Source organism: Cryptomeria japonica, chromosome 11 (assembly GCF_030272615.1).
Source record: "Cryptomeria japonica chromosome 11, Sugi_1.0, whole genome shotgun sequence".
Classification (NCBI taxonomy): Eukaryota; Viridiplantae; Streptophyta; class Pinopsida; order Cupressales; family Cupressaceae; genus Cryptomeria; species Cryptomeria japonica.
Window position 1 is genome coordinate 8,906,638 of NC_081415.1, and position 23,326 is coordinate 8,929,963.

General features: G+C 36.2%; 2 protein-coding genes across 16 annotated transcripts in view; one reads left to right on the forward strand and one right to left on the reverse strand.

Annotated features, from left to right (window-relative positions):
• LOC131050724 (phosphoglucan phosphatase DSP4, amyloplastic) overlaps positions 1 to 2,506 on the forward strand; it is a 159,802-nt gene extending 157,296 nt beyond the window's left edge. For 4 of the 5 annotated variants that reach the window (XM_059213784.1, XM_059213785.1, XM_059213782.1 and 1 more), the window contains exons 12-14: positions 1,356 to 1,415; positions 1,817 to 1,924; positions 2,087 to 2,506. In XM_059213784.1, the coding sequence (XP_059069767.1) occupies positions 1,356 to 1,415; positions 1,817 to 1,924; positions 2,087 to 2,212 (294 nt within the window). In that variant the 3' untranslated portion in view covers positions 2,213 to 2,506. Of the gene's footprint in view, positions 1 to 1,355; positions 1,416 to 1,623; positions 1,925 to 2,086 lie in introns of those variants that run through there. The other variant, XM_059213786.1, reaches the window with a different exon arrangement.
• Positions 2,507 to 6,550: 4,044 nt separating this feature from the next.
• Positions 6,551 to 23,064, reverse strand: LOC131050729 (uncharacterized). 11 transcript variants are annotated; one of them, XR_009107013.2, is made up of 6 exons: positions 22,080 to 23,062; positions 9,053 to 9,244; positions 8,105 to 8,296; positions 7,531 to 7,645; positions 7,212 to 7,390; positions 6,551 to 6,964 (listed from the first exon to the last, which is right to left on the reverse strand). XR_009107013.2 is itself a non-coding variant. In XM_057984975.2 (5 exons), the coding sequence occupies exons 1-5, from the start codon at positions 22,805 to 22,807 to the stop codon at positions 7,331 to 7,333; spliced, it is 1,287 nt and encodes a 428-aa protein (XP_057840958.1). In that variant the 5' UTR covers positions 22,808 to 23,062; the 3' UTR covers positions 6,551 to 7,330. The 11 variants fall into 11 exon arrangements, 8 of the variants coding, with proteins under 8 accessions (XP_057840958.1, XP_057840959.1, XP_057840960.1 ...); XM_057984975.2 differs by having other exon boundaries at positions 6,551 to 7,390; XM_057984976.2 differs by having other exon boundaries at positions 6,551 to 7,390; positions 7,531 to 7,630; positions 22,080 to 23,061.
• Between the last annotated feature and the right edge of the window lie 262 nt (positions 23,065 to 23,326).

The window sequence follows — 23,326 nt, forward strand, 5'->3', positions numbered from 1 at the left end:
TTTGCAAGTTTTAAAAAACTTTGACATTTTCACCCCTTTATGGTGAATTTCGAGATTTTGGGCACTTTTGCAAACTTTAATAACTGACATTTTCACCCCTTTATGGTGAATTTCGGGATTTTGGGCACTTTTTGCAAGTTTTAAAAACTTTGACATTTTCACCCCTTTATGGTGAATTTCAGGATTTTGGGCACTTTTGCAAACTTTAAAAACTTTGACATTTTCACCCCTTTATGGTGAATTTCTGGATTTTGGGCACTTTTGCAAACTTTAAAAACTTTGACATTTTCACCCCTTTATGGTGAATTTCGGGATTTTGGGCACTTTTGCAAACTTCAGGATTTTGGAGTGTTTTGCAAACTTCTTTCCCTTTCGCACTTTACCCTCTAAAATGCGATTTTCGGCACTTTGAGGGGGGTTTTGCAAATTTTAAAAACTTTTCAACTATCACTTGTCCCTCATTGTGCGATTTCTAGTGAATAGGAGGAGTTTGTCAAGTTTTACCTCTTGTATTTTATCCAATACTGGCAAATTTTGGGGATTTCACCCATTTTGCCAATTTTTAGAAACTCGTGTAATCCCCCCCTTAGTGCGAATTTCAGGATTTGAAGGAGTTTTGTCAAAAAAAAATTTTGACACTTTGCATTCTTTATCTCCTTTGTATCCCTTGGCGAAAATCGGCATTTCAACGTCATTGCAGGCTTTAACTCTTTCTTCACATTTAGGCGACTTTGCGAGAATTGGGGAGTTTTAAGCTCGCAATATGGCCCTAGAGGCCGAATTTGGTTTTAGGGGCTCTTGACCCTTCATATCCCCTTCCTCTTCCGCAAGGACAGAAAAGCACAAACTGGGGGGGGTCCCTGTCCAAGACGGGGATGGGTGTGCGATTTGCACAACAGTAGTGTATATAAAAATCTTAAAATTTTAAGCTTGCAAGCTAACAGTGAACATCTGACCTGTATAGATCTTCGTTCTGGAATATAAGGACAAAGGGTTCTGAGATCCAAACAAATTTGGAAACCCTACTGCGTGTATTCTCAAGTTTGGTTGGGGTAATAGAAGATATATCAATAGAGAAAAAATCAAGAGGAGAATAATTTAAGCTTGTAAATCTAGAAAATAGACCATAGCAGGGAATAAGATAGAGGACAATTATTTATTTTCCTTCTTTCGAGATGTATTTTGTAGAAGTGTGCTTCTCTTGGTAAGTGTTTTCTGGAACTTGCTTTAATCCTGTCACATGTGAGATTTACTCCATTGATGAAAACAAAATTTTCAAATTTATAATACTATTTGAGGCTGTCAATGAAATTCATCTTCAAATCCTATCTAACCCTTTATTCATTTAATGATAGAGGCTTCCACTAGTGTTTGATGAAACAGAAGGGTATTGGGTGCTACATCGTGATCTACCTGTAAGTATGTGCTTTTAAAAATTTATTTCTAAATAAATCAGTTTATGATTTTCTCTGTTTTTGAAGCTTTATCAACATTTATTTTCTCGTGTGTTACTAGATATAAATTTTGTATTAAATATTGGATTATTGTTGTAATTCTGACATTAAAAAAAACGTTTGATTAAATGATTGACAAATTTATTTTCAACATGAGAAAAAATTACAGGACCTTGATTGTTACAATTTGCAATAAGTCCAATTACTCCATTTCTATCAATATGCTGAAAACAATCAAAATGCACTCACTTCAATCCAATATCACAGTTATCAAAAACTTCAAGAAGCTTTTCTGAATGTGAGATAAATGAAACATATTTTTAAATTTCCGTTGGAGATATTATCAAAGATGTTGCTTGCAGTTTGGACGCTATGAGTATAAATATGTAAGTGATGGAAACTGGGTTTACAATACTGATGAACTAGTAACCCAGCCAAATGTGGATGGTCACGTGAACAACTACATAGAGGTATGAAAGAACTGCATATTCACCTCATAAAGATTCTCTTAATTGCAATGCAACCTTACTCCTCCTAGCATACATATCAATATTAGAAGATTGCATTATTTCAAATGCCCAATTTTTTTTCATGTAGAAGTAAATCGATTACCTTTATTTTTATATTTTCAGGTCAAAGATGATCATCTAGATGATATGAGCAAAGAAACAATACAGCGGTTGATGAATGATGATGCTGATCTCACAGAAACTGAACGTAAAATCATACGTGAGAGGCTTGAAGCTCTTTCAAATTAGATTAGCCTACAAAATTCAGATCCATTGTCTTATATTTGCAATACACCCAGAACTCTTGACCTCCTCATGGAGTGCCAATTATCAAATTTTAGTTTAAAATTACATTTCATTAGGAAAGGAAAGAAAAGAAAAGTAAAACTTATCAGCAATACGATATTCTTTGATTTATCTTCAGCTCTATCTCTAAGCAATTATTATACAGATTGAATACATTCAAGCGATTATGGTAGAAAGATAGTGTCCAACAATTGAAACAAGGTAATGAATATTTTATCAGCATTTTATTCATACCAATCTTGTCAACTGTTTTGAACAACTTCCTGTTACCACTCTTATCATTAATTTTTTTTTAAAAATAGCATTCCATTAATTAATTTTTTCACTTTAACATAAAAGATAGTCCCATAGATAATATGTTATATTGGTACATTTTCCATGACCCAACGGTTAATGGAAACTGCTGAATAGGAGCAAAATTTGTATCCCTGTGTTGTAAGAACATATTTTGAATAAATAGCGATTCATGGCTGAACATGAAGGACTAAGTTTAGCACAATGAAAAATGTAGAGGACAATAGATGTTATACGAACTTTAAAATGAAAATTAATTCATGGTTAAATGTAGTGTTGTTAATTTGACAAGATTTACATGACAACTGGACTTTCCTCATTTTGACAGAAGTGGCATGGTATTCGAAATTGCTGCATCTTTCTAATTTTTCAATATTGTAAGTTTGCAACACAAGCTCTGAGAGTAAAACTGATCACTTACCACCAGGTGGACATTTTCAACAGAACCTGTTCTGACTGGATCAATGATCATAAACACCAGCCAAGGCTCTGTTTCAAAATCTTGAATGTGTATACTTGGTAATCTGTAGATATTGAATGTTGCTATCCTATTTTTACCTTAGAAAATATTGACAGTGTCACCGCATTAAAAAAGGACACAAATGAGTGAATTTTGGTTAGTACTCACATTTAAGAATTTCACGTTTTGTATTTTTGGTAAGAGAGTGCTCTTACACCCCTGGGCAACACTTTGACACACCATCTGCCGATACAACCTTGTCATCACATTTGCATTTTTATTTGCTACTGCATTGGCCTTCATCTTGTAGAGTATTCTATGATGCTAATTTTTGCACTATCACATTCAAATAAAGCTTCCCAAAGACTAAAAATGTATTGCAGAAGTAGCAAAAACGTGGTTTTATTAACAATGAGATCCCTTGAAAACCATATTTAATCCATACGAAACATAAAGAAATTATAGTTATTGGTGTTGGTATGTGCCAAGTTAACGCAAAGTAAAGAGTTGAGCATAACTACTAATACAAATAGCGGAAATCAGTTCTCATTATCATTCACTGCACTCTACTTATCATTTATTTATTGATCTAAACTTTTTTTTTAATAACTTACAAAAGTCATTTAATAAAGGACAGGCTACAATATAGCTATTAAAGATTAATTTTGGTTTCTGAATACAATTTTTTTAAATTGATGTATACATTTTTTTGAAGTTATACAACGAAAAACCAAAAACTCATTAAACAATAAAATAAGAAAACAAAAATGAAAAAACTGATTAAAAGGAAACAAAAAAACGTAGGAATCCTAAACCCTCCAAATATTGTTGATAATATAAAATAAGATAATAAATACACATGATATGCCATGTGATTAGCTATATCAATTTCACTGTATCTTTGTCCCCTTCAACTTATTTTTGTCTATATTTGCACGTGCTGTTAGCAATACATGTTAATTATTTCCATGTTAAAAATATTCACTTGGGGCACTATCAATTCTTATAAGTACTTCTGTTAATTTTTTTAATGGTATTCCCACATATAATTCCCATTTCAATAACATTAGATTGTACAGTCAACAATGTTCTATGGAGTATGATACTGTCCAATATTGTACAGGACATTGGTCCTGTCCCATGCCTTTTGGCAATTTAACATTATTTGATAATTTTTTATATTCAATCTCCTTATTAAGAAATGTGTTGTGTAATAGAATTTTTGGGTGCTTGATAGTCTATCAAGAGTTACATTCATTTTTTTGTTAAATGGGAGCTTAATTTATCAAAAGTTATATATAAATGAAAAAGTGGAATGAATCGTAATGTTTTCGATTTAAAAAAATTATATAGTTTTTGGTATTGATGCTTGAGATCACACTATAGTCAATTGTCAACAAGGAAAGACAAAATTATTACTACATTCTGATGTGTATCTAACCATTTATAATTAATGAGCCATTGATTCTCAAAATATAGCAGAAACAAAAAAGGAAGACTTGATGGTAAATAATATAAATATAACCATAAATAGAACTAATAGCAATCTGTGCATTGTTGCACCATTGCAGAATTATACATGTTTTTTCTAAATCATCAGCAATTTTAAATAAATATTTATAATTTACTACCTAAAAAGATTTATTTTACATGTAAAAAACTTCAATGTAGTTTAAGTAAATATTTATTATTTATCAAGTAAAAATGCAAAAAATAATGATCTTATCAAATTTCACAAATTGGCAATGAGATCCAAACCTAAGGTACAAAATCAAAATTAACATATAGGTAAAACGAAAGATTGCCCTTGTATAATCAAAATAATGAAGTTAATTTTTAAAGAAATTAAGTGAATATAATGTGCATATGAGAACTAAATGCATGCAGGCCATGTCTTCCTACACAAGCAAGAAAAAATCGAAATATTTGAGTATAGAAATTGAATGCCTGCAGGCAAAGTTGTAATCCATTACTTAGTATATGATTAAATTATAACAATTAAAATAGTGAAGATCGTTAAAGATCGCTGCCAAGCAAGATGCATATATTATACCAATATTTTTAAGTTGCTGAATGTCAAAACAATAGGTGGTCAAACTTTTAATATAAGCAGTACAAAACACAAAATAGGGTACAATTTTTTAAGCGGAAAAGCATCCATAAATACAATCCCAAACCCCACAAAAACAAGGGAACGGGACCCAAAAAAAAGCAAGATCAATCAAAATCAAGCAGAAAAGGCAAGAAATTGAAAAATAGAGAAATTTATAGAGGTCCAATGCTTAATATCAAATTTAAAATTTATTGATGAAGCCATACACTTGTCCTCAAAGGCAACTGCATGGGATACATAAACTTAGCTCTCAATTGTCAAAATCTTAAAATTTGAAATTAGCAATAAACTTAAGTAATTCCAACTCTAGTAGCTCAATCAGAAGGCCAGTGCAGAGAATGGTCATCATCTTCAAGATCAATGTAAGCAAGGAAACATCCAAGTTGTGATTTTCAAGATCTACATTGCAATCTTTTGATTGGCCTCATGTATTTGTTTTCCATACCAGACACAAAGCAATAATTACAATCCACAAAAGCAGTGTATTCTGCCTTTTTTGATCCCAACCTATTGTGCTTCATTGGTCAAATAAACCAATACATGTAATTTCCTCTAACTTACCAAAGAGCTTGCCATTTGGTGATAAAACACAAACAGAAAGCATTTGCAACTCCTCAAATTTGCTTAATGCATTATCCACCAATGAAGAACTTCCAACTTTCCCCTACCATCCATAACTGCAATATAATTCACGTGTATAATTTTCTTCCCTTTTCATTTAGTGAATTGTTTGTTTTTTTTTAGTTGATTTCTAAATCAATATTCTACTGTTGGAGATTGTGAGTTTCATGAGGTTCTACAAACATGTAAAAAACACATGATTTTGCAGGAAAGAATCCAATTAAACTGAGAACTTATTAGTAAAATGTTGACAGAATTGTTTATGACCATTTCAAACATGCTTCCATTCTGAAACTCTTTCCAATCTCTTCTCAACGCAGAGTTACTCTTAATGCTTCAAAATTCGGAAGTTTGGAACTTGTGTCAATCACCATCTCTCTGGCACTTCATATCCTCACAAGTACAAATAGTAATAAGAAATCAGTTTAATCAAAGTTTGCTGAAGAAGCCAACTTGTGTGATCTGCTCAGTAAGCAACCTAAATTTCTGCTATGAATGAAAAGTGAAAACCTATCAGCCCATTTAGATTGAATATGGTTCTACAATATGAGGTCTTCTCAATAAGCATACTAAATCTCTTCTCTGAATGAAACCCTATCAACCCACTTTAGATTAAATTTGTTTCTACAATGAATGAGTCACATACGAACAAACATAAAGCAAAATCCTGACTCTTCATAGGTAAAGTTATTGCAGTAGTCATCCTCAATTTATTTCATGAGTTAAATTCACCTCACAGTTGCTCTTGTAACTAAATAAAACTTAAAACAAGAATTCTAGTGAACACTGAAAATAAACTGAAAATCTCACAAAGCATTATTAAATAAAGTAATTACTATTTACATTTAACATAAACAGAACGGACAACTTGCAAAGTTCTACATTGACATAGCTCTAGAGCAAGGGGTAAATTCATAGTAATCATATTCAGAGAACCCAGCTTGCCCATGGCACTTTCAATTGCATACCAATAAGTCAGAGCCTTGTACAGGAGAAATTAGCAGAGGTGTAAAGAAGACCCAAATGGACAGGAAGATGAATTTAGCATATCCTTGAGTTCCAAACCAGACTCCCATTTTGAGGATATTAAAAACTGTCCATAAGTTCCTCTGAAGTCATCTCCAAAGTCCTTCAATCAAATGTTTAAAAATATCCCAACCAAAAGAAGATATGCCAGCATAGTGTAAGAAATTCGATCTCTCCTGTTCTGCCAAATTCATCCACTCAAAATCAGCTCAACTATTACCCTAACGCAATGCAAAACATTTAGATGAATGATCAATCTAAACATGCCAGAGAAAGGAGAGCTTCTGGTGTCCATGAAATATGGACTAGACATATAATAGATAAGTCATCGACACTACTTGATGATATCCAGATTAGACTAACAAACTAATCAATATGTAACCATCCAAAGCTGCCACAAAATGTTTTAATACACTTGAGAAAATGACCTGAGAATCTTCATGAAATAGTACCCATCCTGTCATTAATTAATCAATTCCTGAGTAGACTACATATAGTTGTCCCTTCAGGAAATTCTGTATACTTAAGTGCACCTGCAAGACCCCCTTTACAAACCACTTAGAACAATCTTCCCCGAGCTACTCTTAATCACACTTTCTTGTGGCCCCTGCAAAAGATCTTCAGTTAGCCAACATCACATAGCATAAAAGATAGAGGTCATTTTTTCCTCTCAAATGCAAATTTTTGGACTAAAAGCATATTTTGAACAGAAAAGCAACTTCAGCTGCTAGAACAAATGCTCTCTACCTCAAAATCTGAAATGGAACCACTGATTAAAAGAAAACGCAGTCGGTCTGTGATTATGTATGGTAAAAGTCGTCTATCCTTGAACATCCCCTCCATCAAGCTGTGAATTATTAAACTGTTTGGGTGATTTCACTTTGCCAAAAGCACAATTGAACTTTAGAATCTGGTAAGATGTTGTCTTCTGACTCTCCCATTATGACTAAAATTTGGTCCACAAAGCAATGCTTTTTCCTAATTCAGAAACTTCTAATTTTTTTAATTTGAGGAATTAATTAAAAATGTGTTTAGTCTATACAAACGATTTTAGTTTTTAAAAAAAAGCATGTACATAACATGATTTCAGAACATTAAGCTATCTCAAGAAAGCATGTCTTGTTTGGTTATTACAATTGGTTGCAATATCATTGAAAGTATAACATATACAGTATAGTCTACACTTAGTAAACTCCATGCCTATAAACTCCATGCCAAAGTTATAGGATCCATGTAAACCCAAAAACAGATACCATGTTGTGGCTAATAGAATGACAAATCACAAAAACAAAAAACAAAATGGTTAAGTAACAAACCTTACCAAGACTTCTCCTCCTTAATGAGGGAGCAAACGTACAAGCTCTCAATGCTCCTAAACACCTTTTTTTTCCGTTCATCTTCAATATCATCCTCATCTTGTGTATAAAGATCTGGATACTCCCCGTGTCTAGTAATTTTAGAATTGTCACTTTCATAGCTCAAATCCTTTGACATGGTGGAAGATTTCAAATACCTAAAAGGATCGGTAACAGACAACTGTAAAAAGAACTTATAGCTTATACATCATAAAACAAACAAGCATCTACCACAAAATTGAAAGATTCACTATCATACTGCATGAGAATATTTCCAACTTTCAACCCACATCATAAGAAAATATAGTCTCCCCTAGAATACAGCATACAAAAATTGCAAGTTAAAAGAAAAAACCTATAACCTCTTCTAAACAAAATGTCAAGGCTAAGAAGGAATAATGGTTTCTTTTACGAAAATATATAAATCGTTTTTCTAAATCAATGTCTTTTGGGTGATAAGTCCAAACTGAAAGATAGCGTTCATTCTTCTCTTGTATAGATAGTAAAAAGAACTCATATCACTAGGTCAAAATGGATTTTTAAGAGTGATCATACCACATACACTTCAGAAATCATTCAATTGATAAAATACATCAATCAAATGTTATAGGACACTTGTTTACAAAAAGAGGTAGCATGTTTCAAATCTTAGAATGACAAAGAAACAACTTAAAAATTACCAATACAGAAAATCACTAGGTCAAAACTGGATTTTTAAGAACTCATATCACTAGGTCAAAACTGGATTTTTAAGAGTGGTCATACCACGTACACTTCAGAAATCATTCAATTGATAAAATACATCAACCAAATGTTATAGGACACTTGTTTACAAAAAGAGGTAGCATGTTTCAAATCCTAGAATGACAAAGAAACAACTTAAAATTACCAATACAGAAAATCATAAAGCTTACCAGGGCCTCATGTAAAAGTCCTGATAGTCAGCAGGAAAAGCATAGAGGCTTTCAATGGTCCTGATTACCTTCCGTTTCCGTTCATCTCCCATATAGTCTTCAACATCTTGGCAAACATCAGAGTCATTTCCATGTACAATATTACCAATTCCGTGATTTGTATTCTTCAAAATTGTGGAGTATTTCAAATACCTGGTAAAATCAATTCCCAAGAAAAGTTTAAACAAAATTTTGTAAATAAAATAGAATAAAGAACCAACCTATAGCTCTTACCTAAACTATCAACAAGATCAAATAAGGGGAAAGAAAATCATTTACCAGAGCAAACCCTTTATTTATTAATAGCTCATACATTAATTTCAAGTAAAATTATAACGGACTGCCAAAAATCAAACATCAAAGCTCCAAAATTAAAATAAATATGAACTAAAATATTAATGCCATCAGACTTCCACATCCCATATTGTCTAAAAATCGTGAAAACAGTTAAATCCAGAAGCATTATTAAACTAAGATATTAGCTAGTATCTTGAGATGTGTCTCCTAAAACACATCCGACACATCCGACTAACAGAGCACAAGCAAAAATGACAATTCAAAGGCATTGACAATAATCATTGAACTAGGCTACTAGAGCTAAATCTGTTCGCTCATCTTTTTCCTTCTAGATTGATGAGTTGAATTATGATGTTTAATAAATGACTCTTTATTTTTATCATCGCAGAAAATCAAAAAATATAAATGACTCTTTATTTTTATCATAGAAGAAAAAAATCTTTCTAGGGAATAAATTGGCAAACCAAAAGATAAATATTTTTTCAATTAATTCGGATTTAATCAGGCAAAAATTGGTTGAGTCGGGAAAAAATCATGTTAGGGATATTCATAAATTGCTACAAAAATCAGAAAAAAACTAACCCTAACTCAAACTATTTTTAACAAAAAAAATTGTGACTTAATAGCCAAGAAAAAGACTTGTAGAATTTTGTGATTTTTGGTCAAAATTTTGGTTTGACTTGAATTTTGAAAAAAACACATTTTTTGAAAAAGAAAATGCCCAGCGAGCTGAGAAACATTTTTTAACAATTAATTATGATTTAATAAAGATTTTTGCTTCTATGATTTTTATGTATAATTATAAAGAGTATCTTGGGGGTCATGTGACATTAAAATGTAAAATATTGGATAATTCCGTAAACATCCAATCAATATAACACATTCCCATGCAATTCCTTGTGACATGATAAAACGATTCACTTAATTTTTTTTTTTATGTTGATCTGGTGATGCTCACGGATTAAATCCTTGCATCATATTTCTTACATTTGTCTAGGTTCCTACCCGAACCACTAGAGAAGCTCCCAAGTTCACACAATAGTTTGCCACCCCTAGCATGTGCAAATAATATAGTTACATGTAAATTTTACAATAATAGTCAGAAACGACAACGTTCACTGATATGAATAGCTTTCACTCTTATGACAAGTAACAGCCCATATCATCTTTGCAGGCCCGACAAAAGTATTTGCTCTAAATGAATGAGCCTTGGCTCAAAGAAGGTTCGGCAACCAATAAACCCATTGTTGAAATGTTATCATTAATGTCATTATGGCAAGGCTTGATGTGAGAGTATTGGAGATAAAAGATTGTGCTAAGCCAGTTTTAATATGCCCAAGACAAAATTTATGTAAAATTCATACAGGATAGTTGGTAATCACATAAGTCACTGTACACTCTGGAATCAAAGAAGTCGATATCAGTAAGAAAGCAACCAAGTGTGAAGATAGCAACAATGATTTCTTCATGATCAAGTCACATATTACTATGTGCAGCGATTCATTATGAAAGCAGTCTGAAAGCAATCTATTTGAACACAGTACACTTTACATATGCAAATACAAGGGGGATTTCAATATTGGCAAACTTCCTACATGTCAGATGACTTCACAAGAATAATATAATGAGCCACTTATTGTGTTGTGAAATGATTAATCTGCCACTAACTAATCGCTATTAAAGACTCATCATAGGTAGTAATGTGATGGCGATCTTGAGTAATGAGGCCATAATGCCACCAATTATGGGCTATCCCCTCCAGATGGAGTGTGGCAAATTTGATAGCATTTTCTTCAGTCATTGGGCTAAGTGCAAGGTATGTGTCTAGTTTTTGGATCCAACAACATGCTGTAATCTTCCCCAATCCATCAAATTTGGGGAAGGTAATCTTGCTAATTCTATCTTTTAAGCCTTTACCACGTTACCCTTTTCTTTTCCTCTAATGGGCAACTTTCATTTTGGCATCACAGTAATCTTTAAAAGAGATATGTCTCCTAACTTTGGGGTCAAGTCTAGGGTATACTTCCCGAATTTCACCTCCCTAGGTAGGAAGGGAGGTCTTGTTGGTAGAGGGTTAGCTACCCTTGGGGAAATGTTATTGTTCTCGGAGTGGTTGGAGTTAGTATCCCTCTCATTGGGTTGGTTGGGTCAAGAATTATTACTTATATTTTGAAAGGCTTGGAGGAGAAGTTGAGTGGTTCTTTGATTCCTCTCATTTTGTTCCACGATGGCTTGAGCGGTTTGTTCTATGAAGCTTCTCAACTAGTTGCTCATGTGTTCGCTCATGGTATTATTTGGTGTAGGGCGATTGGTGGATGCAAGCTTTCTTTTCTCTCTTTCCGACGCCCTTTTGAGCCCTTTGGCTAGTTTGCATCAACTATTTTCTACAGAGTGACAGAATTATGCTCTGATACCAATTGTAACGTCCTTGACTATTGGGACTTTACTCAATTTACCCTAGAATTCCCAAATGGGGTATGGATTATGTTTGGGAATGTAAATTGTCAACTTAATATCTTGATTTAGAGCCAAGTGCTTGAACAATATGTAAAACTACTGTATAGTTTTCTGAAAACTTATTCCTTGATCAGCTGCCTAATGATTCTCTTTCTTTGATGAACTGAATATATCTTATCTTCCGCTTAATACTTTCATCCTTATAATAACACTAAAAATTGTGAAGTCTTATAAATAAGACCATTTTCTGTATATATATACTTATTTATGAATATCTGATCTTATCTTATTTTTGCCCTTCCTTCAGTTAATTGCCGGATATACTTTTCAATCTGGAATTTATCTTCTTCTCTGATCACTGTAATTCCTTCAAGCAAGCCTCTTTCCCTTGGGGTCAATATTGACTTTTATATCTTTCTATGGGATGAGAAGGCATGATTCTTCCACAGAGGTCTGTTTGCAATTGAGATGTCTTTTAACTTTGCCCCTTGACTCTTAACTGACTCCACACTGATCGCACCCCTTTGTAGATTAATCCGATCTTAATTATAATCCACTCGGAGGGCGTTTAGATCTGATGCTTCCATGTTGCTGTGTATCGCTGTCATGCATTCCCGTTTCTTGATAAGTGTATTCAATGTCTTGCATCTAAGTGCGTCCTATGATTTAGGGTAAGGTCATGACATCTTTGTAATGTCCCCTTTTGGGATTGCCCTAAATCTTGCCCTTGTAAATATCAAAGTCGGCTAATTTTCACCCTTATTAATTCTGATATTAGATATTGATCCATTTACTTTCGTGTCTTCTTCGATCTTATGGATGATTCCTCCATTTACCCTGTAATGTCCCCATTTTCATGAGCATCAGAGTTCGAGGGATTAGCCTATTATTTTGACTCTTGTAGGCTAAAATGTTTGGATAGAGAGTCTTAGTGGCAGTTCCACTTCTTCAATTCAGTCTTGGGTTCAGTTCTCGAGCCTTTGCAGTCAGTGTGTGGACTTAGTTGAGGGACTTACTAATAGTAAGTCAACCTGACAATAGTGTTATCTTTAGTCAAGGCACCTAGACACATGGGGGTTATTCGGTGTTGACTCCAGCTTCAAGCGACATGTCAAAAGACTAAATATTGAGGGAGATATTAATATTTTAGTGGTTAAGTTATTAAATTAACTTATATGTGTTGTCAACATAAATTGCCTATTGTTATGTTTGATAATATTTGTTATCCGACAAGGTATTAATTAATTGTATTGAGTGGGTTGTCAGTCTCGGGTAGTTATGTGTCGGTTGGTTGACGGTTGTGTACCTCTCAGCAACCGTCAGGTCCTTTAAATATGTTGTGTACTGTCAAGGAAGTGGCATGGTATTGTCGGATCTATTGTAATCCTTGGCCGGCCATCTTTGGTCTCTTCTCTGTAATAATTGAATGTGCGAATAAAGATATATTTTACTGTCGTGTCTGGTATGCATTATCATGTACATTATTATTTCCTGTATTTAATTTACCAATTGTAGCGGTAAACATTTTGGCGCCATTGCCTTAAAAGAAATCGGGTCAGCCTTGAGTGATTCATGTCTGTAGATCCCATCAAAGGTGAGAAGAGGCCACAAGGTGGTCAAGACCAAGCGATTAGGTGATCTGCCGACCCTCGAACGGAGGGAGCACAGAGACAAGTCGAAGCCTGGAAGTACTCGGAGTGTTGGGACACTGGAGGTGGACGTGTAGAGGACGCGCGCGTGTCTGAGAGTGCAAGGAAAGCATCGGAACGTAGTGGTCAGAACAGTTCACTCAGGTCCGACACACTTGGAAGTACTCGAAGTGTTGGGGACGCTAAAGGTGGACGTGTAGAGGACGCCTGCGTGGCCGAGAGTGCAGGGAAAGCATCGGAACGTAACGGTTGAAACAGTCTACCCAGGTCTGGCTCACAAGGCGAATACACACGTACCTTCCAAGTGAAAACAATTTTGAACACCCAAGTGAAGCAGAAACTGCCGAAGTTCACAGGAGACAGGTCGAAGGACCCGATACGGCATTGCAAAACATGCATAACCATTTGGGAGGCAAATGGCCAAGATGACAGGGACTACTGGCTAAAGGCATTTCCCGCCACCCTTCGGGGGATCGCCATTGACTGGTACACAGACCTCGACACCCAGCACAAGACGAGATGGAGTGATCTGAAGAGGGTGTTCCAGGGGGAATTCAAACTCTTGAGGGCTGATAATGAGATCGTGGCCGAAATCTATAATACTAAGCAAGGGAAAAATGAAAGTGTACGCACTTACAACCGTAGGCTCAAAGAACTGTTGAACAAGATGGAAAACCAGCCAGTCGATGGGTTGAAGAAGAGGTGGTTCACGGAAGAATTGATACCCTCATTGTGCAAGAAGATGAAAGTAGTGCCTCCGTCCTCATACGCCGATGCGTACAATCGAGCGATGGACGTCAAGAGTAAAAATAAAACCTCCTCCCAAGAGAAGAGGAAGACCGATGATGATGAGAGCACCGAAGGTAGCAGTGACGAAGAATCCAAAACCGTACGAGCCCTTCGACGGGATATGTTGAGAATGATGAAAGAATTGAAGGCTAAGAAAGGAACCAGCAATGAAGGTAATGAACTATGGTGTATTGAGTGCAAAAGGGAGGGGCACACAAAAGGTAATTGTCCAAGAAATATGTTTTGTGAGATCTGCCAAGTGTTGGGTCATTCAATCAAGGAGTGCCCATACAATTTGAAGATAAGAAGTACACAAGTACTCTTCACATCGGGAGAGTCCAGCCCATCGAAATCACAGAATGTATTGCCAAGTGGTTATGGAAATCAACGAGGGTGAAACCAAATATAGTACGACTTCAAAGGACATCCTATCATATAGTGCCAACAATGTAGTGAATGGGGACACTTTGCGAGAGACTGCCATAACAAGAAAGACAACATACAATTATTGTACAAATGGTGTGGACTAGGTGACCATGAAGACATAAACTGCCTGAATCAAAAGGGTATTAATATGCTGGACGTGGAGGAACAAGAGGTCGTAGTTTTGGCAATCACAAGAGCACAAACAAAGAAGGCGATGTATTCAAACTCTGGTACGAAAAAGGAACAAGCCGAAGTAGAACAAGTGTTGGCGAAGGAACAAGTAACTTCCAATGGAGCTGCAAGTATGTCATTGCGGGAGTCAGAGAAGAACATAGTTCGGCAGGTGCTACAAACAACCGTACCCATCAAGGTGGCAGACCTTCTTCAAACTATGTCGCAACTGAGAATGGCAATTGCCTACACAGTCAATGACGACACAATCATCTAGAAAAAATGTAAGTCACATGAGGAGGAACTGACGTGAAAACCATCAACCGAAGGGAATGAGTCCAATGATCCAATGTTGTTGACGGTGAGCATCGGGAGGAAGCCGACGGTCATTGAGATGGAAATAATGGGGAAGAAGTTGACAAACACCATTGTTGATGGAGGCTCGAGAGTAAATGTACTGCCAAAAGACACATGGAAATGTCTGGGGAAGTCGAAGCTTTGGCCGCTAACCTTCCACTTGGTAGGTGTCGACCAGCACGACATCCAGCCATTGGGAACATTGATGGCACAAAAAGTAATGACTGGGACACAACAATTTTTCTTGGACTTTGTAGTCATCCGATTACAGAAGAAGGCGTACGATGCACTCCTCGGGAGGGGATGGTTGATTACTGCCAAGGTGAATCATAATTGGAAGCGAAACACACTATCGATCCAGAGTAACGAAAGGAAGCACATCATTGACTTGAGGAACCAAGCGGTGAGTGAAGAACAGGCACCCTTGGACTTTGAGTCTGAGGGTGAGAGTTAGGTACGGACGGAGGGAGGAAAGGCATGAAACCCAACGATGAAGCAGTGCTCGAACTGGAAGATTACTTTGACGATGAGATGAGTTCTCTTAATGGATTATTTCACTGGCAGATGGAGGATTATGAAGTCTTCCACCCCGACTATAACATTCTACAAATTGGTGAAATTGAGGAAGTGCAAAGTTCAACAGGCTCGAAGGAATTGTATGGGGTTAGCCCATATGAGAAGGAGAAAAAAAGTTGCAGGAATAATGAAGCACGTCATTTGTATGCTATAGGGGGGTTGTATGAGAGAAGGTTGTACAAGTTGAAAGCACATCATCCATACAACAAATCTGTACGGAATTTGGAAGCACACCATTTACCTCAAAAGGATCCGTACGCCCTACGGAATACTACCCAAGAAGAGTTTCGTACCACAAATCCGTACAAAGGTGAAATTCAGAAAAGCCACACAGACAAATCGTACATTGGCAGGGTCCGGGATTGAACAAAGGGAATAAGGCTCAACCTGTACGAAGGAGTCCGTACGGAAGGAGACACGAAGGCAAGTAAAGACCAAGACGACATCACATCAAACTGCTACGAGGAAATTACCACCATACGGACATCAAACTGTCAGGAGGGAATCACCATACGGACATCAAACCGCCATGAGGGAATCACCACCGTACGGACATCAAACCGCCATGAGGGAATCACCACCATACGGCCACCTTCTCCTTGCCACATACATCACCTCAGAACTATACGGCATAATCATGGAATAATCGTACAAACTTCACAACGATCATTGCTTTGTATCGTACGACTTTCAGCTCATTCCATACGACATGGCAAGTTCATTCATCTCGTACGGTATCACAGGTGCATTCCTTTCGTACGGCACCTAGTGCATCGTTGCCTACTGCCAACTCACATTTCAAAGTTCCAAGGAGTTATTGTCATACGTCAATTCTGTCACGTACGGACAGATCATATTGCCCACACCGTACAGAGGATACTTCATCTCGTATGGACAAAGCCTATTGTCGACCCCGTATGGCTAGAGCATTTCTTTCGCATCATACGACAGAAGTTGCATCCTGTATGGGAACGCCAATCAGCCGTACGTCATCAACCTCAGCCTATGTGTGGAGTTCTCATCATGTCATTTATGGTACAATCCTCTCAATGCCATCATTCCGTATAGCAAAGTGGTTTCTTCACAACAAGTTGCCAATGTTGGTTAAAGCTCTTTTTTGGCCTCATCAGCATTGTTTTTGGTGTCTTAAAAAATCACAGAAATCATGTGCGCCATGGAGTTTCATGTGGTTTTGAAGGTTGCAATTTGGTGTTGGCGGCGGGGGCGTTGCCCCTTGACCCCGCCCCGTACCGTGACAGGGAGCGCGCCCTAGGCGTTGCCCATCGACCCCGCAAGGGGTGCTGCTTTATTATCATAAAGTCATAAAGTGGCTTTATTAAAATCAAAAGCCACTTAAATATTATAAAGTGATTTTTATTAAATCACTTAAGTGAATTTGGACACCCAAAAGCAAGTTAAACCATGGAGGGTAAATTAAACACGTTTAAATGTACTCAAATGACTTTGGGTGTATTTTCTTAGGAAACGTGCCATTTGGAGTTATTATAAAGTTATATTATTAACTTTATTAAAAAGTGGGCCACTTAACTAATATAAAGTGAATATCAAAAGGGTACGTCCAAGTGGGGAATTAATTCAAATGTTGTATAAAGTATATTAAATACATTTTAAATGTATTTAACTCCCTTCAAGAGGAAATCACACTTTTTGGAGAATTAAGCCTTTTTGGGTTTATAAAGGCAAAGCAAGCAATTCAACCTCTATTATTGATTATTTGACAATGCTTGTTATTTTGCTTTGTGGAATTCTTTGACAAAGGTTTCAAAGATTTGGCCATTGGAGAATGGAAATTCTTCGTGGATCTATAATTGTGAGGTTGTGGAAGATCAGCTGAATTATTGTAATTTTGAAGGCTTCATTAAAGAGTCTTATTGTGCTTCAACAAAGATTCTTTATTTCAGATATTGCAGATTTTTCAATAAGAAAAGGGCAAATCAGGTTAGACGCCCCTTTTAGCAACATATTTCATTTCAATAAGCAGTCGTATAGTTTTCCAGTTACTGGTCGTACAATTCAGGCTTGGCACGTGAGGTCCAAGAAAGGGAAGTTTTGATTGGGAGGCTGAAACGCCTTCCTAATTTGCAATCTAGTTGCACCATTCCCAACACCCATCATAATCAGGTGGATTCCTCTCATATTTGGCCTAGAGAAATTGTATTTTGGACTTGTACTTCAATTTTGGTCAGTTTCCCTATTTTGGCTGGCAAACTCCAGAATTCTTTATTTAAAATAAGCTAAGGACCTACGGGTATGTTTTATGTATTAGTTTCATTTGCAGCAATTACTTAATGCATAATATAAATTCAATTGTTCCATATTTGGTATCTATCCAGTTATATGAGCAATTCTTGCCTAGTGCACTTGATATTTTTATTTAAAAATTGTTCAAAAACCCTTGAAAATCCAAAAACAAATCAGCAATAGTATTTCAGGAGAGTTAGAACCAATAGGGTTCTTACATACCCCTTCTCAATTGAATTATCTCTTCTTTATATCTTCATTTGTGGGAAGTCCTCCTCAAATGAAGAGGTGTGACTTCCCACAAATGAAGTCATACCCCTTGGATGTCCTCAAATGAGACTTTCTCCTTTTTATATCCTCCAATCCAATGTGAGGGAGAGGTCACACCTCTTCATCATGTATGCCCTTTGGCAAAACACGCGCCCTTTCACCATTAGCACCTTTTGAAGAGTGCAACTTTTCATTATTTCTGCCCTTTGAAAGGGACAGAACATTTCACAATCAGATCTGCTCGTCTTATTTCAATCAGATCTGAACTTCTGATTCCCCCAAATTATCCCCCTCAAATGAGGTTCTCTTCTCCCTTTTATATCTCATGTTTAAGGGAATTACAACTTTTCATTTCACGTCTTTTGACCATTCATTTACTTAATGAAAATTAAATTATATTTATTTATACTTGTATATTTTAATTTTAAATTTTGTTTTTATTAATTACCATTAACTTGTATTTCAAAGTGGGGAAATTACAATCTCAATCAGGTCAGCCCTATCAACTGATAGCTAATATTTATTATTTAATCTCTTGGTAGGTATTTTGAATTTCCCATTAATTATGTCGCCTAGGGTTATATTTAAGGTCAGCCACCAAAGGAAAGTGTGGGTTGGCCAGCAAATAAAATGGCCAACATTATGTTTTATAGGGGCATAACACAACATGCCTTCTTCTTCATCAAGTATTGAAGGCTCAAACAATCACAAGTTCTCCGTATTCACTGTAGAGTACATTCATATGTATGGAAACAAGTCAATGGACATTCTTGTTCACCTGCTCCAGAAGTTGAAATGGGCCATATCTTATTGTCTCAAGTGCTTGAGCCTCCTTGCTTGCCCTTGGAGTCTATCCTTCCCTAGGTACAGGCAAACACAGTCTCCAATCTGAAGCTTATGTTCTGTCCAATGTTAGTCATTCTACTTATTGTACCTAGCTTGAGACTTTCTCAAGCTTATTTATTCATGTAATTTATTTTATTTATCAAAATTTTCCCCAATTTAAGTCAAAGGCTGCCAAGTTTTAACTGATTTCAAGTTTTTGAACCATACTTATGACTACCAAGTGATGCCATATTACAAAATTGTCACATCTGGTCCATCCCTCGAATCTAAAAAAAAATATGATGCGTGACATTTCTTCCCATCCTTAAAATATAATTAATTGGCAAAGAACTTCTCGAGTCATGTCCGCCACTGAGCAAAAAAGGAGGCTCTCATGTTACCACATGCAATATTTGAAGCCTTGTAAAGAAATTTATAAGTCCTCACCCAAAATAACCTTTGCCAACTCTTTTGCTTCAGTCATGAGTTTAAAGAACTGCACAGAACAGTAGAGACCCACTTACTTTCCAAAAATGTGCTTCCAATATTTTAATATTTAGTCATAAGGAGCTTTTGGGGAAAAAACAAATCATGATACCTAAAAATTCCAAACATGAATGCTGAAGGATACTGAATAACTATGCATGTTACATTTCTGTCCATTTCATTAAGCTTCATGTAGACAACTTATTTAATACTCTAACTTAAATCCATGCAACTTGAATTTTTTTCCTCAAGTCATATCTTTAACTGGACGAAATCAGATTATTCTAATCTGGAGCAGTCATCCAATCTAAGGGGTTCAAGTTCCTCTCAATATTAACAGATTTACATAAGCATCCATTACTGTTATTTCCTTTTGTGGCTCTCTTTAGAGGTTTGTTATACAGAAAAGCTTTGTATAAAATCTCACAATCGTTTGCACCTATTTTGTCTGAAAAAATACTTATTGGTCAAAAATAATAAAATTGTTTTTGATAATTAAATTGTAGACAATTGGGCTGGGGGCCTGGCTTGATTGAGGAGAGTTTACTGTGGTAGGCACAAGGTCATGAGGTCCACTTTCCCCAATCCACGTGGTACCAAGGGTGTGTTGTGCCAGCATCACCAGTCACATTAAAAAGTTTACCCAGCGCACTGCAGTTTATAGGGGGCTACCCAATACCTGTGATCTGAAAAGAAAACAAAAATTGCAGAAAATTATTCATAATCATATAGCACAGCAAAAAGTGGCAAGTCTTGATGTCTTTATTGGTCAAATTGACCTGATTCTTTTCACTTTCAAGAAAATGTAAAGTCTAGAATCACATAATGCGCACCAATATTTCATGTTTGTCTCTGAGGGAATAAAAAATAGGCAAAAGGAAGGGTTAATACATGACAGAAATAATGGTATACCCAATTACACAACATTTCAACATTTTCCTGTAACATACCCAGCCTAGCAGTAAAGCAGAATAATTGCAGTTATGTCAACTTGGGTTCAAACCTCAAACCATGTTCTCACAAGACAATTGGGTAGATTTAATGCAGGCATTCCCAAAATAATTGAGGCCTCCACAATTGAAACTGGAAGCAAATCCCAGGTGAATTTTGACAGAAACGATAATTAATGTAGTTGTTTTTGGATTAGATTGTGTAAAGAATTTTGCATCAATATTGTGGATCACACTCCGTGATCCATCATCGGGATTTATCTTTACCTCCTTGAGCTCTCTTTATCATCCCGATGATGGATCACAGAGTGTAATCCGAAACGTTGACACAAAAATTCTTTACACAATCTAATCCAGAAACGACATTAATTCATTATGAATTGTGGAAACTTGATATCATTAGAAAAAATAATCTTAGAACATGGCTCCTAGTACAAACAATTGCTTGGGTTGAGAATGTATTCCTTCAGTTAAACATTTTTGACACAACTAAAAAGTAAAATTCTCCCTCAATTTTCTTCTTTTGGGGAACAGAATTTTTACAACCGCAACGAAGTGGGCAATGCCCAAATGACCAGATTCCTCTGGTAAACCCTCTGGTTAAATTTAATGACAAACAAATACCACCCAATACAAAACATCTGTGAAAGAAAATTGCAGTTATCGTTTACAAACAAATACAACTGCACCCAATCCTAATACAAAGGCGATGAAATCAAAGTTAAGTGGAGAACAACGTTACCCAATAATGAAAATTTGAAAAACTGATAAAAATCAGATTTAAAACAGGAACTGCACCTAAGTCTACAAAAACGGAGAAGGGGATGAAGAGATCAATTTGAAATGGTATGTGCGAAAATATAAACAAGGGTACGAATGTATTGTTTATGAATAGTTACAAGATGTCAGTAGAGGTAAAGGGATAGTTCCCATCTTAAAAATGAGTCTCCTGATGAATAGTTATTGACTTAATATATGTTCACAAAGTCGTGACCAGCTACTGATTCTCAAGGAAACCTGCTGAGACCTGCAACCAGTTAGTCATACGCAGTCCGGTTAGCTCAACTCGGGAGATTTGCCACCAAATAATAGAACATCCAAAAATAAGAGAAAAACAAATCTTAGAGCTGGCAAACTACCCATCTCTCCGTCAAATTAACATGTTAATTTGTATCTTGCAACACCCATGAGAGAAAAACGGGATTTGGAACATGGAGAACACATTTTTTGTGATTTCAGTCAATTTATTTGTGATTGCGATTGAATGTTCGCCTATTTAATCTGTAAGGATTTTGCTGATTATTTTTTAAAGCCGAGTACAAACCCGGTTCCAATGGATTCCATGAATAAGAGAATTAGAGTTTCAAATTGCTAGATACGAAGGAAAAAGATCGGCTTTGAGTACTGGTCTCTCGTCCTGAAGTCTTGATCTTGTACTGCTAAAAGATAGGCAATAGGGGAATAAATCCATACCTTCTATGGCGCTTGGGAGCGCCATTTCTAGCCCTCTGAAACGCCCTGTGACTGGCTTTGTTGGGCAGCATTACCACCTGTGTGAGCTCTGAAGTGGCAGAAACGTCTGGCTTTGCCTCCTCTGCAGTTGTACTGAGTTGGGATTGAACGGGCCTGGAAACTGTACTTCTGAGTTCATACTGAACAGACCTACAAACCGCTAAGCGAGGCCTCTTCTTCTTATTTGTTCCCTGATCCAACAGTTCAGACCCATTTTTCCTATAGTCTGATTGTTCTGACCCTTTTTTTCTACGACCCAATTGTTCAGACCTATTGCCGTTGGCGTAAGCACTGCTGCCTTTAGTGCTGTGGATGGTCTCTGCTGTTATTATGCTTGTAAAATCATCATTCATTGGACTATCGCTAGAATTAAGACATTCCGGTGCTTCAGCTTCAAGCTTGACCACATGGGTATCTGTTGTTATTCTTACCACATGGACATCTGTTGTTATTCTTTTTCTTTTTCTCCTGTATACAAAAATGACCTTACTCTTATCATTGTTATTACTGATGACTGATTGGTTTTCAATGAGGGCATCTTTGTTGTTGCTACTGCTGGCAGTTGTGTCAGATTTACCAAGTTGCTCAGAATTTTTTATTGTGCCGTTTCTTCTTTGGTATACCAATAAGGGCTTCTGCTGTTCAATCCTCTGTACCAGATTGTTATCCATGGTCTTGTTGTATTGCATTGCAATGTAAGGCTAATCGGTAAAACAATAGAAGACTAGAATGGACTGCTGGGGTGATTGGGGATTTTGTCAACAAAAAGGGTTAGGGTACTTTCGGTGAGATCAGAGGGGTTTTGAAAGGAAGCATAGTTGGCGGGAATAAAAGAGCTGATTGACTGCTGTTGGCCTTTCGAAGCGCCTTCGACGCCATTCGAGCCTCAACGAGGGCCGATTGATGTATTTTGATTTTCAAAAAGATTTTTAATCGTTTCCAATCCCAACATCCGTGAGGCGTTTTTAATTCGTATTTATCAAATGAATGAATGTTTTTCATTACTTTCAAGAGGTAGAAGAGTATACCTATGGGACTCAAAAAGTGATCTACTAGTGGGACATTTGTCCACTACAACTGCAAATTTTGAGTTTTCTATTTTTGGTGCAAAGGAGTTCATGTATGGGTAGACACTTTGAAATGACCACTTTTTTACCTTTCGGCATATAACGATTTTTACACTGTGCATCATCGCTACCCACAAGCCA

What these genes read in the sequence shown, in the direction of transcription:
- LOC131050729 (XM_057984975.2), bottom strand. Translation starts at nt 22,807, where the DNA reads ATGCAATACAACAAGACCATGGATAACAATCTGGTACAGAGGATTGAA. An exon ending in GCTCCCAAGCGCCATAGAAG is followed by an intron (nt 9,245 to 22,079) that starts GTATGGATTTAT and finishes TGATTTTACCAG; the next exon opens with GTATTTGAAATACTCCACAA. An exon ending in ATTAAGGAGGAGAAGTCTTG is followed by an intron (nt 7,646 to 8,104) that starts GTAAGGTTTGTT and finishes TCACCCAAACAG; the next exon opens with TTTAATAATTCACAGCTTGA.